Raw genomic sequence first — 13,197 nt, forward strand, 5'->3', positions numbered from 1 at the left:
TGCTGAACAATTTTGGAAGAAGTACTTCATCAATAGAGCCACATCAGTCAAAAGTACCCCTTCCAAACAAAAGAGAAAGTACTGGCAGAAATCTGAAGAAAGATGTGATAGTTAGTTCATGAAAAATGAGAAGAATCACTACTTCTTTTAAAATGTATTACTTTTTAAAAAAGGTAAGGCAGCTGTGCAGGAAAACCCATAGTTGCCTTGCTGGGTGTGCACACACTTGGCCAAGTGTACACATACCAATAAAGCCATCCAACTAAACACTTAACACTGAGCAATTAAGTAACTGCTAAAAATTTAAACACACAAGCATTCTTTCAGAAAGCGCAAATGTGAATTGAAGTCCCTATAACAGACACTCACCTGGTCTAGGTCTAGTGCAGAGTAGACAATCTTTCCTTTGTCATCTCCAGAGAATAATTTCATTCCATTGGGACTCCAAGCTAAAGCTGTAATGCTACTTTTGTGGATGCCAGCAACGTCAAATCTGCGAAGCTGTGAAACAATAACAAAGCAATACAAGAATGAGCTGAAGAGAAAATGGATGCACAAAGCCTATTCAGTGACTCCTGACTGGTTTGACTGGAGATCAAGAACAAAAGCGCAGGTCCTTCTGAAGTTTACTTAGCTCAAAAACCCCGTAACAATCCACCCCCCCCCGGCCAAAGAGATTAGCCAACTATTACACATGAGAAATCTCTCAGAAGCATATTTGATTAAATACATCTTTTGTAACACAAAGCATGCTTTAATATTATTGTTTTATAAGTTTAACATATGAAGCCTAAGACATACAGCTATTTGATTGCTTGGTTTCACTTGCTGGGTTTCACTCTTATAAAGAATCACAGTACCACTCTACCAGGATTGGCCATCCTAAACCTCACAGAAGTTTAGCCAAATGCAAAGATTTACCTGTTTGTTCCTTCCAGGTAATGAAGACACAAGCTGAAAAACTGCAACCCGACCTGAGGCTGTACCAACAGCAACCAGATCATCGAAACAACTCAACAGCTTTACAAAAGTTATAGATTCACACCTCCCCTGTTGAAACAAACCATACAAAGAACTCAGAATGTTAATGAGACACCGACAGGAGAGCTCAATTCTGAGCAACTCAGCTTCATTGGAACAGACAACAGTAAAAGTTAGTATTTACCTCAAAATTATATTTTTTCATCTGGTTTAAATGTCTGCAGTAGAGATAAAGCATTCCAATGCTGCTTCCCACAGCAATGTAGTCTCCATTGGTATCAAGTGCTGTGAGGTAAACCACAATAGAGCGAAAGCCCTTCTGGATCTTTGTAGGAATGGCATTGAGGAGATAATACAAGGGACAAAATTCCTTAAATGTAACTGGTGAAGCCACAGATGCCATAGCAAGGATTTGCATCAGCAATTTTAAGGCTGAAATAAACACATCTACAGGACCACATAAGGAAATCTGAAAGACAAAAGCAAAAGACATGTCATTAACTTGTGTGGAGAGAATAAAAGGTTAACAGAAAGCCACAATTTAGTAAAAAAATAAGAAAAAATATTCAGTTTTTGCTTTGCATAAAGAAAAAGCAAGTTAAACTCTTGTAGTGAATGTAAGCTATTCTTAGAAGAAACTTTTCCTTACCAAAAAGTCTATTCCTTAGGTTCAGCTAACATATAAGGATGTATGGTAACCATTAAATATGGGATAACAACTTTTTCTTGCAGCTGTAAGCTTGTCAAAGATGAGTTCAAATGCAGTATTTCTCATCTCTCTAGTGAAAAAACCATAAGGCCTCTGACACTGAACAATCCATGTGATATATTTCTTCATCTTTCTGCAACCTCAACCCACAATCCAACCAGCGCCCAAGAGCATGGAATATTCACTGTTATCAGACAGTGCTGTAAGATCAAAGCAACAAACCAGCATTTGTGCTCCACTCCTTAATGCCCCACAGCCCAAGAAAAAACACAGCTGAGAAACAGTTCAGCTAGAGCTACATCTGCTATACATTCAAATAACAACCAAAAAATAAGAATAATGCAGGAAAAAATGGGGAAAGTAAAAATGAAAGAACTCCTATTTTGACAGACACAGGAAAGTATTCATGTAGCAACTGAATTTAGAAAGATAAGGAGCAAACAGAAAAAAAGTACCATATGTCCAGCTTTCCTTTTATGGATAAGAAAATAATTTCATGCTTGTGAGCAATACTGTAAATATACTTAGTGGGCAATATCTAAGAATAACAGAAACAAAGAATCTGTTTACCTTCTCCAAGAAAAACAATGTAGTCAGAGCTCATCACAGCAACAACATACTGGCACCTTCAGAAAAAGCTGACCATGAGGAACGTAAAAATATTCAAAAAATTTAATTAAACCCAGTAATTTTTCTCATCACTACAACCATGACAAGAACATTTTGCAGCACTAGATGCTCTTCTCATGGGTGACTCTGAAACATGGAAAAGCAAAGCAGCTTTCACTTCTTAAATTTTATTTTGCCATGAGCAAGTCCGATTAACAGAATGGTATAGAGTCTACCAAAAATACTTGCAGTTTTTCAAGGCAAGAATTTTGGATTTCTGTAGACAGGAAAGTTTTCTGTGGTTGTTTAAGATCTTAACACTGAAGATTTTCTTTAGGTTCAGCAGTTAGAACTGCCTTACAGAAACAAAAACCAGAAATCTGCCAGTTGAAGTTAGAAATGCTTCTAAATGCTCACAATTATTCTGTGAAGTACTCCTACTGCAATTTGTGATATGTCCTATTGTGTCTAGTTTTTAATTCTCTAAGGATGGAAAATGTTTTTTGTTTGGCAGCTTCATACATTGCTCGCAATGTGTATCAACTAAATTAGGAAAAAAAAAAAAAGAGCTGCCCTAGTTTTATATCTCCATTACTGTGAAAAGCTCTGGCATCTCAGTTTTCCAACTACTTCAGTTATTGGGCAAGAGCATTCAGCACACACACTTTGGGCCCTGAAACACTTGCTGTAAATATACAATTCCACTAAATCCAAAGGGCCTGTTTGCATGACATTGCCCATGCATGTCATAGCCAACACCATAGGAATAAAGACTGGTTATTTGGCTTGTATTTTATCTGTTACAAAAACTTTCAGTAACTATGCTAGAACCCGTTGTTAGATGTTCCTAATTGTGATAAATTTTACTGCTTGCTAGAGCTTAGAAATGAGCTCCACTCTCCTCCAATGTTTACAACCTGTCATGACATGTATCTCATGAAATAGCAAAAAGGCCAGCTGACACGTGTCCAAACTATTTTTGAATGAAGAGTTAGTTTCAGAGATGTTTACTAAGTTAACAGATAACCTCAGTGCATCATGACATTTTCACAGTATTTTCACAAACCATCTATTTCCTATCCTATATTTTAAGTCTCCTACCCCTTCCTTCAGCATTTACTACTTTCTACCTACAGTCAACTAAATATAAAAATAATCCACTGCTAGTCTAGTTTGCTGTTCTAAATGTGCTGTTTTGCCATCTTAGTAATTTTACTAGTCAATGGTCTTTTTTCTTTTCTCTAATAAAACAAAATCCAGTCTTTGTCCTGAGTCTCATATGTACAAATCTTCCTCTATCTAACCTCAACTTCTACCACTATCCAGCTACTGCCTCATGAATTTCACATATTTTGGTTTTTAAGTCCCCTTTGTGACTCTCGCAATTTACATCTGCCAGCATCCAAAGCTGCTCTTGTAGCTAGAACCATCTCACACTCTTCAGTTACTAGAGGACCTTCCAAGCCCTCAGAATTCATCCTCTTTCTTAGTTTCCATCACTTATTCCTCCAGCTCAACTAAAACATTAAAATATAGTAACTAATTACCAACTATGGAAATATGCAAATTTGTATTATCCAGAAAAAGACTTTTCCTCTTTCCTCTACAATAACCCTATCTGCAACCTGATACATATTTTGGAAGCGTACATTTAATTTAAAAAAACACAAAAAAGGAGAATTTTATATGGTTTTTTCTTCCCACTCACAAAAAAAACATGGGAGGAATTATTTCTTGTCACATACTAAGTTAAAAAACTCTGCTGTTAGGTTAAGGTTCTCACTCTCTAACATTTAAATACAATCTCTGATGGCAAAGTAGTCAATAAAACAAATTAAGATTTTGTTCTCTATAACCCATTCACCCTGTACAATCAAAAAAAAGGAAAAATTTATCAATGAACTATTATTTCTTTACAGTGTATACAAATTAGTTTCATCTTGAGTGCTTTACAGATTAACACAATGCTTGTACTGCTTGTGTAAATATAAGTGAAAGCTCAAAATCATAATTTCATTATAAATACTACTAATTAAGTAATTTTATCTACACTAGCCAAATGTGTAAGGGACTAGAATATCTCCAGTGTGGCCTGTACATTCAAAACATCTGCATAAATGCCCCAATTCTCTGCTTTTGAGCCTAAAGTCTTCAATATCCCTCTAATGACAGTTGTGTATCACATGTAGTCTCTAACAGCTTCAGGATTAATTGTTATCTGGTTTTCCTACCTCATTAATCAAAGGCAAACAGTGGATATAATCTATTTTCTAAGCAGATTTTGGGACTGGATGCATTTGTTCAGTCTGCATTGGCCACAGTTATGCTGAAGTACATAATAGTCGTATAGGGCAAATCAGCTTGTGCTAAGCAGCTGTCCTGCAGCAGAGATAAAGTAGAGAAAAACAGCACACCAAAAACAATCACCAGACAGACTCCTTCCTTCTAAACTCTCAGACTTCACAAGTTCTTAAATACTACATTCAAGGCTATGTTTTGAAAAGCAGCTTTTTAAATTTTTTTTTTTCTGGTCTTAGAACCAGGAATAAGGCTCAATGCTGCCTAACGGAGGCAACTAAAGTGAGAGATAATCCTGTAGTTCAGCAGACAGGCAGTAGTTAAAGGTTCACTGCCAGGATATGCCACAGATAGACTGCAGGAAGCTAAAGCTGTCACTGCATTTCTCTAAGCCCAAGGGTCCTGTTTGTAGAAGATGGACAACAGCTCCATTTTTTTTTTTTAAATCTTTGACATTAAAACTTAAATGTAAGTTCTTCAGAGCACAGGCAAACTCCCCTATGACCACAGCTACACACAACAGTCTCTGTTCTCAGCTAGATCCTGCCAACTAAAAAGGAAAGCGGTTTTCTTTTCTAATACTTCTCATACATTTAGCCCCAGAGCCAGCTACCCCACTGTCACATCTCCAAAGCTTTTCACAGCAGAATGCTGCCAAGCAGAGCAAAGACCACAAACACACACCCTGCCAAAGGAGCTCTGCTTTCATGTGTCCTGCACACAGGCAAATGACCAGCTGGCACACAGGTCATGGTTACCTGATTAACGGACACTTGGCTTTACACAACTCATGAAATGTTGCATTTTTGGCTCAAATGAGGTTTGTTTCTTTTCTGTGTGACATCAGAAAGGGTAAGAAAAGGAGAACCCACAGTCGCTGCACATCCTTATAGGGATGGGAAAACTCAGCTGTATTCATGCTGATGGTCTTGTGACACCCTACGAAACCGTCGCAGGATCCTGGAATGGTTTGGGTTGGAGGGGACCCTAAAGATCAGGTAGTTCCAATCCTCCCGCCATGGGCAGAGGCACCTGAGGCACCTGAGAGGCAGATTGCTCTGAGCCCCATCCAAGCTCTCCTTGAACACTTTCAAGGATGGAGTATCCACTGCTTCTCTGGGCAACCTGTTTCAGCACCTCACTACTCTCACAGTGAAGAATTTATTCCTAATATCTAACACAAATCTCCCCTTCTTTCAGTTTGAAGCCATTCCCCCTTGTCTTAACTTCCCTTCCTCAAATGTATTTCTTATACATATTCTATTGAAACATATTCAGATGTTCCAAATCATTCCTTCCCAACAGGTGCCTTCTCGCTGCAGCCCCTGCCAGAGAAGGACAGAGCCAGTGGCTCCCGGCCGGACACCCGCGGGGCTGCCTCGCCTTCCCGCCGGCTTTACCTCGGCTTATGCCGGATTTACCGCCCAGACGAGAGCCCTGGCAAGGGGAGGGCGACGCAGCCCCTCCAGCCGCTCCGCGGGCGGTAACAGCCGCCGAGCCCCCGCTGGAGCACGCCCCGAGCCCCCTCACCGAGCGCTGCCCGCGCCCCGGGAGCAACGCCCGCAACAGGCGCCCGCAGCAGGCCCCGCTTGCGGAGCCCAGGGAGGGGAGCGGGAGCGGGCCGGCCCTGAAGGGTCCCCCCGGCTCCGCGGGGACGCGGCTGCACTCACCGCTCCGGAGCGCGGGCGGCGGCTCAGGAAGGGCAGCAGGGAGCGACGTCGCCGGGCCCCGAGGCGGCGGAGCGGCGGCTGCCCCGGTGCCTGCGCCGCTCGGGGGCCGGGCTGGGCGGGGCCGGACGTGAGCGAACTTCCGCGGGGCGGTGGGGCCGCCATGGCGGGTGAGTGAAGGGGGGGAGCTGGGGGAAGCGAACGGGAGGCGGTGGGGAGCAGCCAGAGGCCGCGTGTCGGCGTTTTCTCAGCAAACTAACGAGGTTTAATGTGCCTGTGGTGCCCTGCCAGCCCGCCGGGCCGCCACTGTCACGCCCTGGTGTGCACCGTGCCCAGCACCTCGCTCACGCCCCGGGTGGAGCGGGGGCCTCCCGTGTCTCCCCATGTCTGTAACCACATCCCTGTGAATAAATATCTAAAGGGTGGGTGTCAAGAGAATTGAGCCAGGCTCTTCTCGGTGGTGCCAACCAACAGGACAAGAGACAGCGGGCAGAAACTGATGCACAGGAAGTTCCACCTGAACATGAGGAAGAACTTTACTGTGCTGTGACTGAGCCTTGAAACAGATTGGCCAGAGAGGTTGTGCAGGCTCCGTCACGGGAGATACCCGAAAACCATCAGGACGTAATCCTGTGCCACGTGCTCTGGGATTGCCCTGCTTCAGCAGGAAGGTTGGACCAAGTGACCCACTGTGGTCCCTCCCAACCTGACCCTTTCTACGATTCTGTGTCGACTTTACATCTTTTTATGTGACGAACTCTTTTCAGGCATCTGTGTGGATAAAAGTTGAAGCCAGCAAACATTCAGGCACGGCATTTGGCTTGGCTTTGACCCCTGCTTTGGCTGCCAGGGCAGGGCGTGCTTTGTGTGATCAGAGGATGTGCAGTGGGTTCCTACAGCTGTCTGGCCTCCAAACAGACACCACGAAACGAGGGCTTTCTGCTCAGCAATAAAGCACCCACCGCCTTCAGCGGGACCCAGCCTTCCCCCAAACTCTTACAGCTCACGTGTTGCTGTGAATTAATTCTGACATTCATGGCATGAGCACTGCATGCATGCACAGTAATTGCTGCCATGATTTCTTTCTGTCATACCCTGCATAAGCATCTGTCATTTGATGTCAGTAGACTGCTAGATCTGCCAGCACTACAAAGCCACTGCCGTCCATGCTGCAACATCACATCTCAGAATGTGCTTGCATTTGTTTAATAATACAGTTTTCTCGTAAATAGCAATAGTTGAGGAATTAGATTTCATGATCAAAGACGGTTAACGTAAATTCCATTTTACTTTAATCAATATTTACCAGTAAAGCAAGGAAATCCTTAACACAAATAGCTGCCGGACACTGATTTGTTTTCTATATGCTTTAAATGGCTTCAATATCTTTATTTTCTCATACAGCAAAAACTCCTCCTGATAATACTCCAAGAAGGGCTGTTTTATCTGTCAGTGCAAGAAAAATTAAAGATAATGCAGCAGACTGGCATAATTTAATGATGAAATGGGAGAGACTGAATGATAATGGATTTACTACGGCAAACAAAATAGTCAACATGAGGATCAGTGAGCAGTAAGTATGCTAATTCGAGTACAGATAGCAGAAAGATTGCTTTTATTGAGAGAATAATCTGCTTTCTTCACTAGAAAGTTCTTTTTGGTGATCGGGAAATAACATGTCACAGTGGATAAACTAGCTCTTAGATCAAACCCAGCAGTTGCATTCTTTGGTTACAGAAACTATTTACATTCAAATAATGTCTCATATAGTAATGATATTTGCAAGAAATGAGAGATGTTTATTTTACATAGTCAAACATAATGTATTTAAAATCCTTATATAATATACCAAGTTAAAATCTAGTTCTATAAACTTCAGCCCATGTGAGTTCCCTTATTCTCTCGCACATTTTACAGTGAGGCGAGTATTACCAAGTTTCACTCAAGTCAAAAGTTCAGAAGGTTTTAAGAAAGAATCACTGATTTGTACAGACAAAAAGGTTTTAACAGTGATGATTTAAAAGAAAACCAACAAAGAACAAAAATACCACAACACAACCACCATAAAAAAACCCCAAAACAAAACCAAACCCACCAAAAAACTGAAAAAACCCCCACTTTGGTAGAGCTTTTATTTTCATGCTGTAATGAAAAACCTTAGTCAACAGGGCTTTGAGCAGGTTCTCCAGGGTCCTGACAGCTGAAGAGGGTTTGTCTGACAGGGTTCTGGCAGGTACAAGCTGAGGAATATTTTGCTGTAATGGTGCCAGATGTTGTTTTTACTCACTAGCAGCTCTCTCTCCTCGGTCTAAGTTTACAGCTGGTGTGGGAAAGTCTGCCAGATGGGGCAGGTGTCTGTACATTGGCTGCTCTGGTGTCACAGATAAATAAATGTCTTGCCTTAAATTGTGCACAAAGGTGAGTTTGTGGTGAGGCACCAGATTATCCCGTGGAGCAGCTGAAGCTTGAGCATACCTTGTCCATTATGAGAGAACAACCTCCAGCACAGGGGCAAGGTAAAGAGGGAAAAAGTATTGTCTTAACACCTGCAAATGTTTTTTCAAGCACATATTCTAAGGTAGCGTAGTTCTGTTTTTCTCTGAAGATTGTGGTACTAGCCCCATTTGCTCACATGGCCAGCTATGCTTTGTGCTATTTTTATGTAGGAATTCTCATAAGCAGCCTGTGAGAGAGAGATTTTGTAGGATCAGACCACAAGGATTTAAAATCTGCACTGGTCAAGTAAACCTATATGCAGTTGTTTACACTGCCTTATGTTTCTATTTTAGATTTCAAGACAACAAACTGGAGATAGCATGTGATAACAATGCCACGGAACCTGAAAAGCCAACCCCAAAATACAATGAAGAGTTGGACAATTGTTGTGCAGAATTACTAGAGACCTTAAAGCATATGGTAATACTCATTTTTCAGACTTAGTCAATATGAATCAATTCTAAGCGTGCTCAAGTTACAAGGAAATGTCCTGAAGTATTTATTGTAGACAGAAGATTGGGATTTTCATTTATAGTTCTTTGGCTTCAAACCTTAATGACTATAAATCCAGAGTGCACCATTTATTTGATTGATTGGTAAATTTGAAAGTTGGTTTTACATCTGCTGTCTGCTTATAGTTCTGCTCCCCCCTTTATAAAGTGGTCTGGAAACAAATCATAGAAAGAATGCATTCCAAAGCTGCACCTGTTTTCTGTTTTCTCATCCTGGATAGTCCTTCTGTTTAGAACAAAAGAAACAGCAGAACATAAAGCAGTGCTTTACCTGCCATCATACCTGTGCAGCTGTCTTTGATCAGACATAATGTAGTCATATTTTTAGCCTGCCTACCTGCATTTGCTGTGCAGATCTCCTCCTCTGGAGAGTGGAGTAAGATAATTATTATGTAACCCACCTTTTTTTCTGGATACCTTGCTAGGAATTATTGTCACCTGTCAGTTTGACAGGAAGCAAAAATTTTTTTTTCTGCCTGGTACTGTAATTTTAAATTCTTATCAAAAATAGCTTCTATAGCCTTTTGCCAAAGTGGAGGCCCCCATTAAAAGGATGGTAGATCTTTTTTTTATATAGACAGGATACAGTCCTCCAGTATTTAGAAAAAATAGGAAACTGGGTAGATTTGCCTCAGATTTTGTTCTGTGGGGAAAATGTGGGGGTTTTTTTCTTTTTTTTTCCTTGAGGTGCTTTTGTATTCAGACTATAAATGCATTGATGAAATTTTTTACTCTTCCTGAGTAACAGAGGAGTCTGAGCAGCCAGTGTTAGATTGGATACTAAACATAGCTACTTTGACCTAATTTATTTTTCATTCCTTAGGAGTTCATGTGAGCTTATAGGTTCATAGATGTATCTGTGGTTTAGCTGCTTGACTTAAAGATACTGCCCGCAAGCTTCATTTTGTTGTAAATATTCATACCCAAATGCACAAAGTAAGGTGAACATGAAGGAAGTGGATAGAATGAACTGTTTTTTGAAGCAAGCTGTTAGATCCGCCTAGATATATTGTCAGTAGTAGCTTGAGCTGCTTTTCTCACCTGCTGCTGATTCTTTGAAATTAAAGTCATCTCGATATGGTAATGTTAGAAAACATGATAGGGCTTGTGCTACACCTGTGTGATGTTTTTCCCCAGTGCTAAATTGCTATAGGAAAAACTAGGGAGGTGAAAAAATGAGACGGCTCTAGTGTATTTCTAAATGAGGGAAACAAAAGAATGTGCAAAATCAGAGTCATATCTGCAGAGTTCAGAATTTCACGGTATCTCATACTAAATCTGTATATAGACTCCAGCTTTGATTCCTGTCTGGAGTTAAAAAAATGTGAGTTAGAAACATTAATACTAAATAGCCTTCACAAATAGTGTGTTTTTTAAAAATGCTTAATATTACAGTAGCCTAATGTTCCTGAGATATTCATTAACGTTCCATGTTCATCATTTTCAGACAAAAATACAACTGAAAATGGAAAAGCTTACTTCAACTACTAAAGCGATCTGTGACTTGGAAACATTCCACCATGGAGCTGGGAATTGCACAGCACCCTTCTTTCATACATGGCCCACACCATACTTCTGTAAGTAAAATATTGATTATTTTAGCTAGTTACATTGTGTCATCAATGTCATCTAATTTATGACTGAAAAATAAGCCCTCTTATCTGGATGTCTTGCCTGAGAGGGAGAGAGTGCTGTCTCCTTTACAATTGACTAATCAATAAACACATGAATGCACCACTTGGTTTAGGGTTACTGCTGATGACTGCCAAGCATTGTCTGACATGCAACAATTACAGCATAGAACTAAATTTGTCAGCAGTTTACAATGTCCAAGCTGCAACAGCCACATCCTCTGCAAGCAGAGATGTATTTGCAACTTGCTGGTGTTAAGCTGCAGGCTTAACTACTTGACTTGTTACTTGACACTGAAATTAAATCCTTGAATGCAAAGAGCAAGCTATACCTCAGTTAATTCTCAAGCAGTCAAAGAAAAATACCTCTGATCTCAGTGTCAGTCAAGTAAAAAAATGTTACAGTCTACTGTTAATATTAATTCTTTCAGCATTCACTTGATGGCAAAAGGTAGTGCCTCCATACTGGTATTACCCCAGTTTTAAAACGGAATTCAAGAGAAGCCTGATTTCATGTGAGACACCTGCCGCCTTTGTGAAGTGAAAATCATACCTCTGTGAAGCCCTGCTTTGTACTTCACTACCACAGTTTAGCAGGAATCTTATGTATTAGTTTCTGCCAGCTTAAAAGAATGACAAAGACAACTGCTGTCAAAACACCCATTGTGACTGAATCATTTAGTGATGCTGTCTACTCCATGAAAGACTAAATCCTTCTGAAGGCAGTGATAGTTCAGGTTAAGTTAGAAACACAAGATCAGTCTTTCTTTAAAAATACTTTGTGCGGTTATTTTTTAAGAAGTCAAACAATGAAAGATTACAGATGCATTTGTACCCCTCTAACATTATTGCTAACATAACCAGTAACAGTTTTTACAATAAACACTTCAGTTTTGATCTGTTGGGGATTTTTGCTGTTGTTTTTCACTATTGGTGTTACTCATTGCTGATCATTCATTGCTGAAGTGCATCACAGTATGTGAGAACATCCTTTAGATTAGCTAAAATCAAGAGGGACTCTAAAATGTGAAGCTTGTATTGCAGGATAGCATTACCAAATTTTGAAATCAAATTTTGGTTATTTGAGGAATAGCTGTAATTGATAATATTACAGTGGGTCCTGACAACCAGTGCCACTGCTTATTCTATAATTAAATGGGGACTCATGTCAAAATCAGAAGTGTGTAAAATATATCCCAAATTGTTTAGCATTTTATATTCTAATGTAAAAACACGATTAATGCTGTAAAAAAAAAAAAGATGGCTAAATTGAGGGAATAGCTTATGTAAGGTAGGGGGTTTTTATGATCCACATATTACAAGTATAATTTAGCTTTTAGAGAATTGCTGAAATGTTCTGGTCAATGTGTTTGGTTTTTCAATCCATTTCAGATGAGGTTTGTCTGAAGCTCTCTGAAATGTACAAGAAGGAACTAAAACTCAAGCAAACAATTGTGCAAGACATTGCTCATTCTGCTGACCAGGATCTGATGATGGTGTATTTATCATCATGGTTGTATCAGCCTTACATTGAGAACAGCAGCACACTGCTGCTTGAAGCCATGCTGCTGGAAACAGGACACAGGCAGTGCTAGAATTCCAAAGGTTACATGGCTGGGTTCTAGTGATGCTTACATGAAACTGAATTGGCAAATTGCAAGGCTTACCAAGTAAGTTGATTTTTTGTAAAACTTATTAAAAATATTTTTCTCTATTTGTATTCCTTACTTTGTCTCAGCTGATACTCCTTTTCCTGTGTGGGACAATCTGGTTTTGGTTGGTTTTATCTATTTTAGGGCAACACAGAGGCTACAGGTAGGAGGCTAAGTCCTCTATAATCAGAAAGAGGTAAGGACTGCTTGATGGTCTGGGGGGATTCAATGCATATAGAAGAGAAGCTACAGCAAAAGATGTTACTTCCTCCAAAGTCTGGACAGCCTAACATACCTACATGGTCCCTTTTGCCATCAAAATTCAACACTTCTTGATCTCTACATGGGGGTTTTTTTTGCATGAATTAACAGGGCAAATGTTTTTGTACTTGCTTTATAAGTGGAGGAGAGGGAAGCACAAAAGGAAGAATCCAAAAGGATCCACATAGTTTGGTATGTGGTTTTGAAATGCTCTTGCAGACAATAGTGTAAATTCTGGATTGGTTTTGATTCTGGTGATGTTGGGTACATCACCCTCGGAGAGTGATCCAAGCCTGAACCGGCAGCCAGGAAGTTTTAAGAAGGTATAAGGTATAAGAAGGTCTTGTCCCTTTTAATTAATTTTAACTTCTTTTTTTTTTT

The 13,197-nt window shown here is 40.3% G+C and overlaps 2 protein-coding genes across 7 annotated transcripts in view; one reads left to right on the forward strand and one right to left on the reverse strand.

The window, feature by feature from the left end:
- The window catches only part of TECPR2 (tectonin beta-propeller repeat containing 2), a 42,474-nt gene extending 36,114 nt beyond the window's left edge, over positions 1 to 6,360 (reverse strand). For 5 of the 6 annotated variants that reach the window (XR_004240578.1, XR_004240576.1, XR_004240577.1 and 2 more), the window contains exons 1-4: positions 6,268 to 6,360; positions 1,166 to 1,450; positions 922 to 1,050; positions 370 to 501 (exon numbers count right to left, since the gene is read on the reverse strand). Coding sequence is in view for 2 of the 6 variants with exons in the window: in XM_032110601.1 (XP_031966492.1) it covers positions 370 to 501; positions 922 to 1,050; positions 1,166 to 1,399 (495 nt within the window). In the remaining 4 variants the exon portion in view is untranslated. Of the gene's footprint in view, positions 1 to 369; positions 502 to 921; positions 1,051 to 1,165; positions 1,451 to 4,530; positions 4,679 to 6,267 lie in introns of all 6 variants that reach the window. The other variant, XM_032110602.1, reaches the window with a different exon arrangement.
- CINP (cyclin dependent kinase 2 interacting protein) lies at positions 6,328 to 12,630 on the forward strand. Its single transcript, XM_032110610.1, has 5 exons — positions 6,328 to 6,434; positions 7,669 to 7,837; positions 9,054 to 9,180; positions 10,720 to 10,849; positions 12,296 to 12,630. Exons 1-5 carry the CDS (start codon positions 6,428 to 6,430, stop codon positions 12,496 to 12,498), a joined length of 636 nt encoding a protein of 211 aa, XP_031966501.1. The 5' UTR covers positions 6,328 to 6,427; the 3' UTR covers positions 12,499 to 12,630.
- The last annotated feature ends 567 nt before the right edge of the window (positions 12,631 to 13,197 follow it).

This window comes from Corvus moneduloides, chromosome 6 (genome assembly GCF_009650955.1).
Source record: "Corvus moneduloides isolate bCorMon1 chromosome 6, bCorMon1.pri, whole genome shotgun sequence".
Lineage (NCBI taxonomy): Eukaryota > Metazoa > Chordata > Aves > Passeriformes > Corvidae > Corvus > Corvus moneduloides.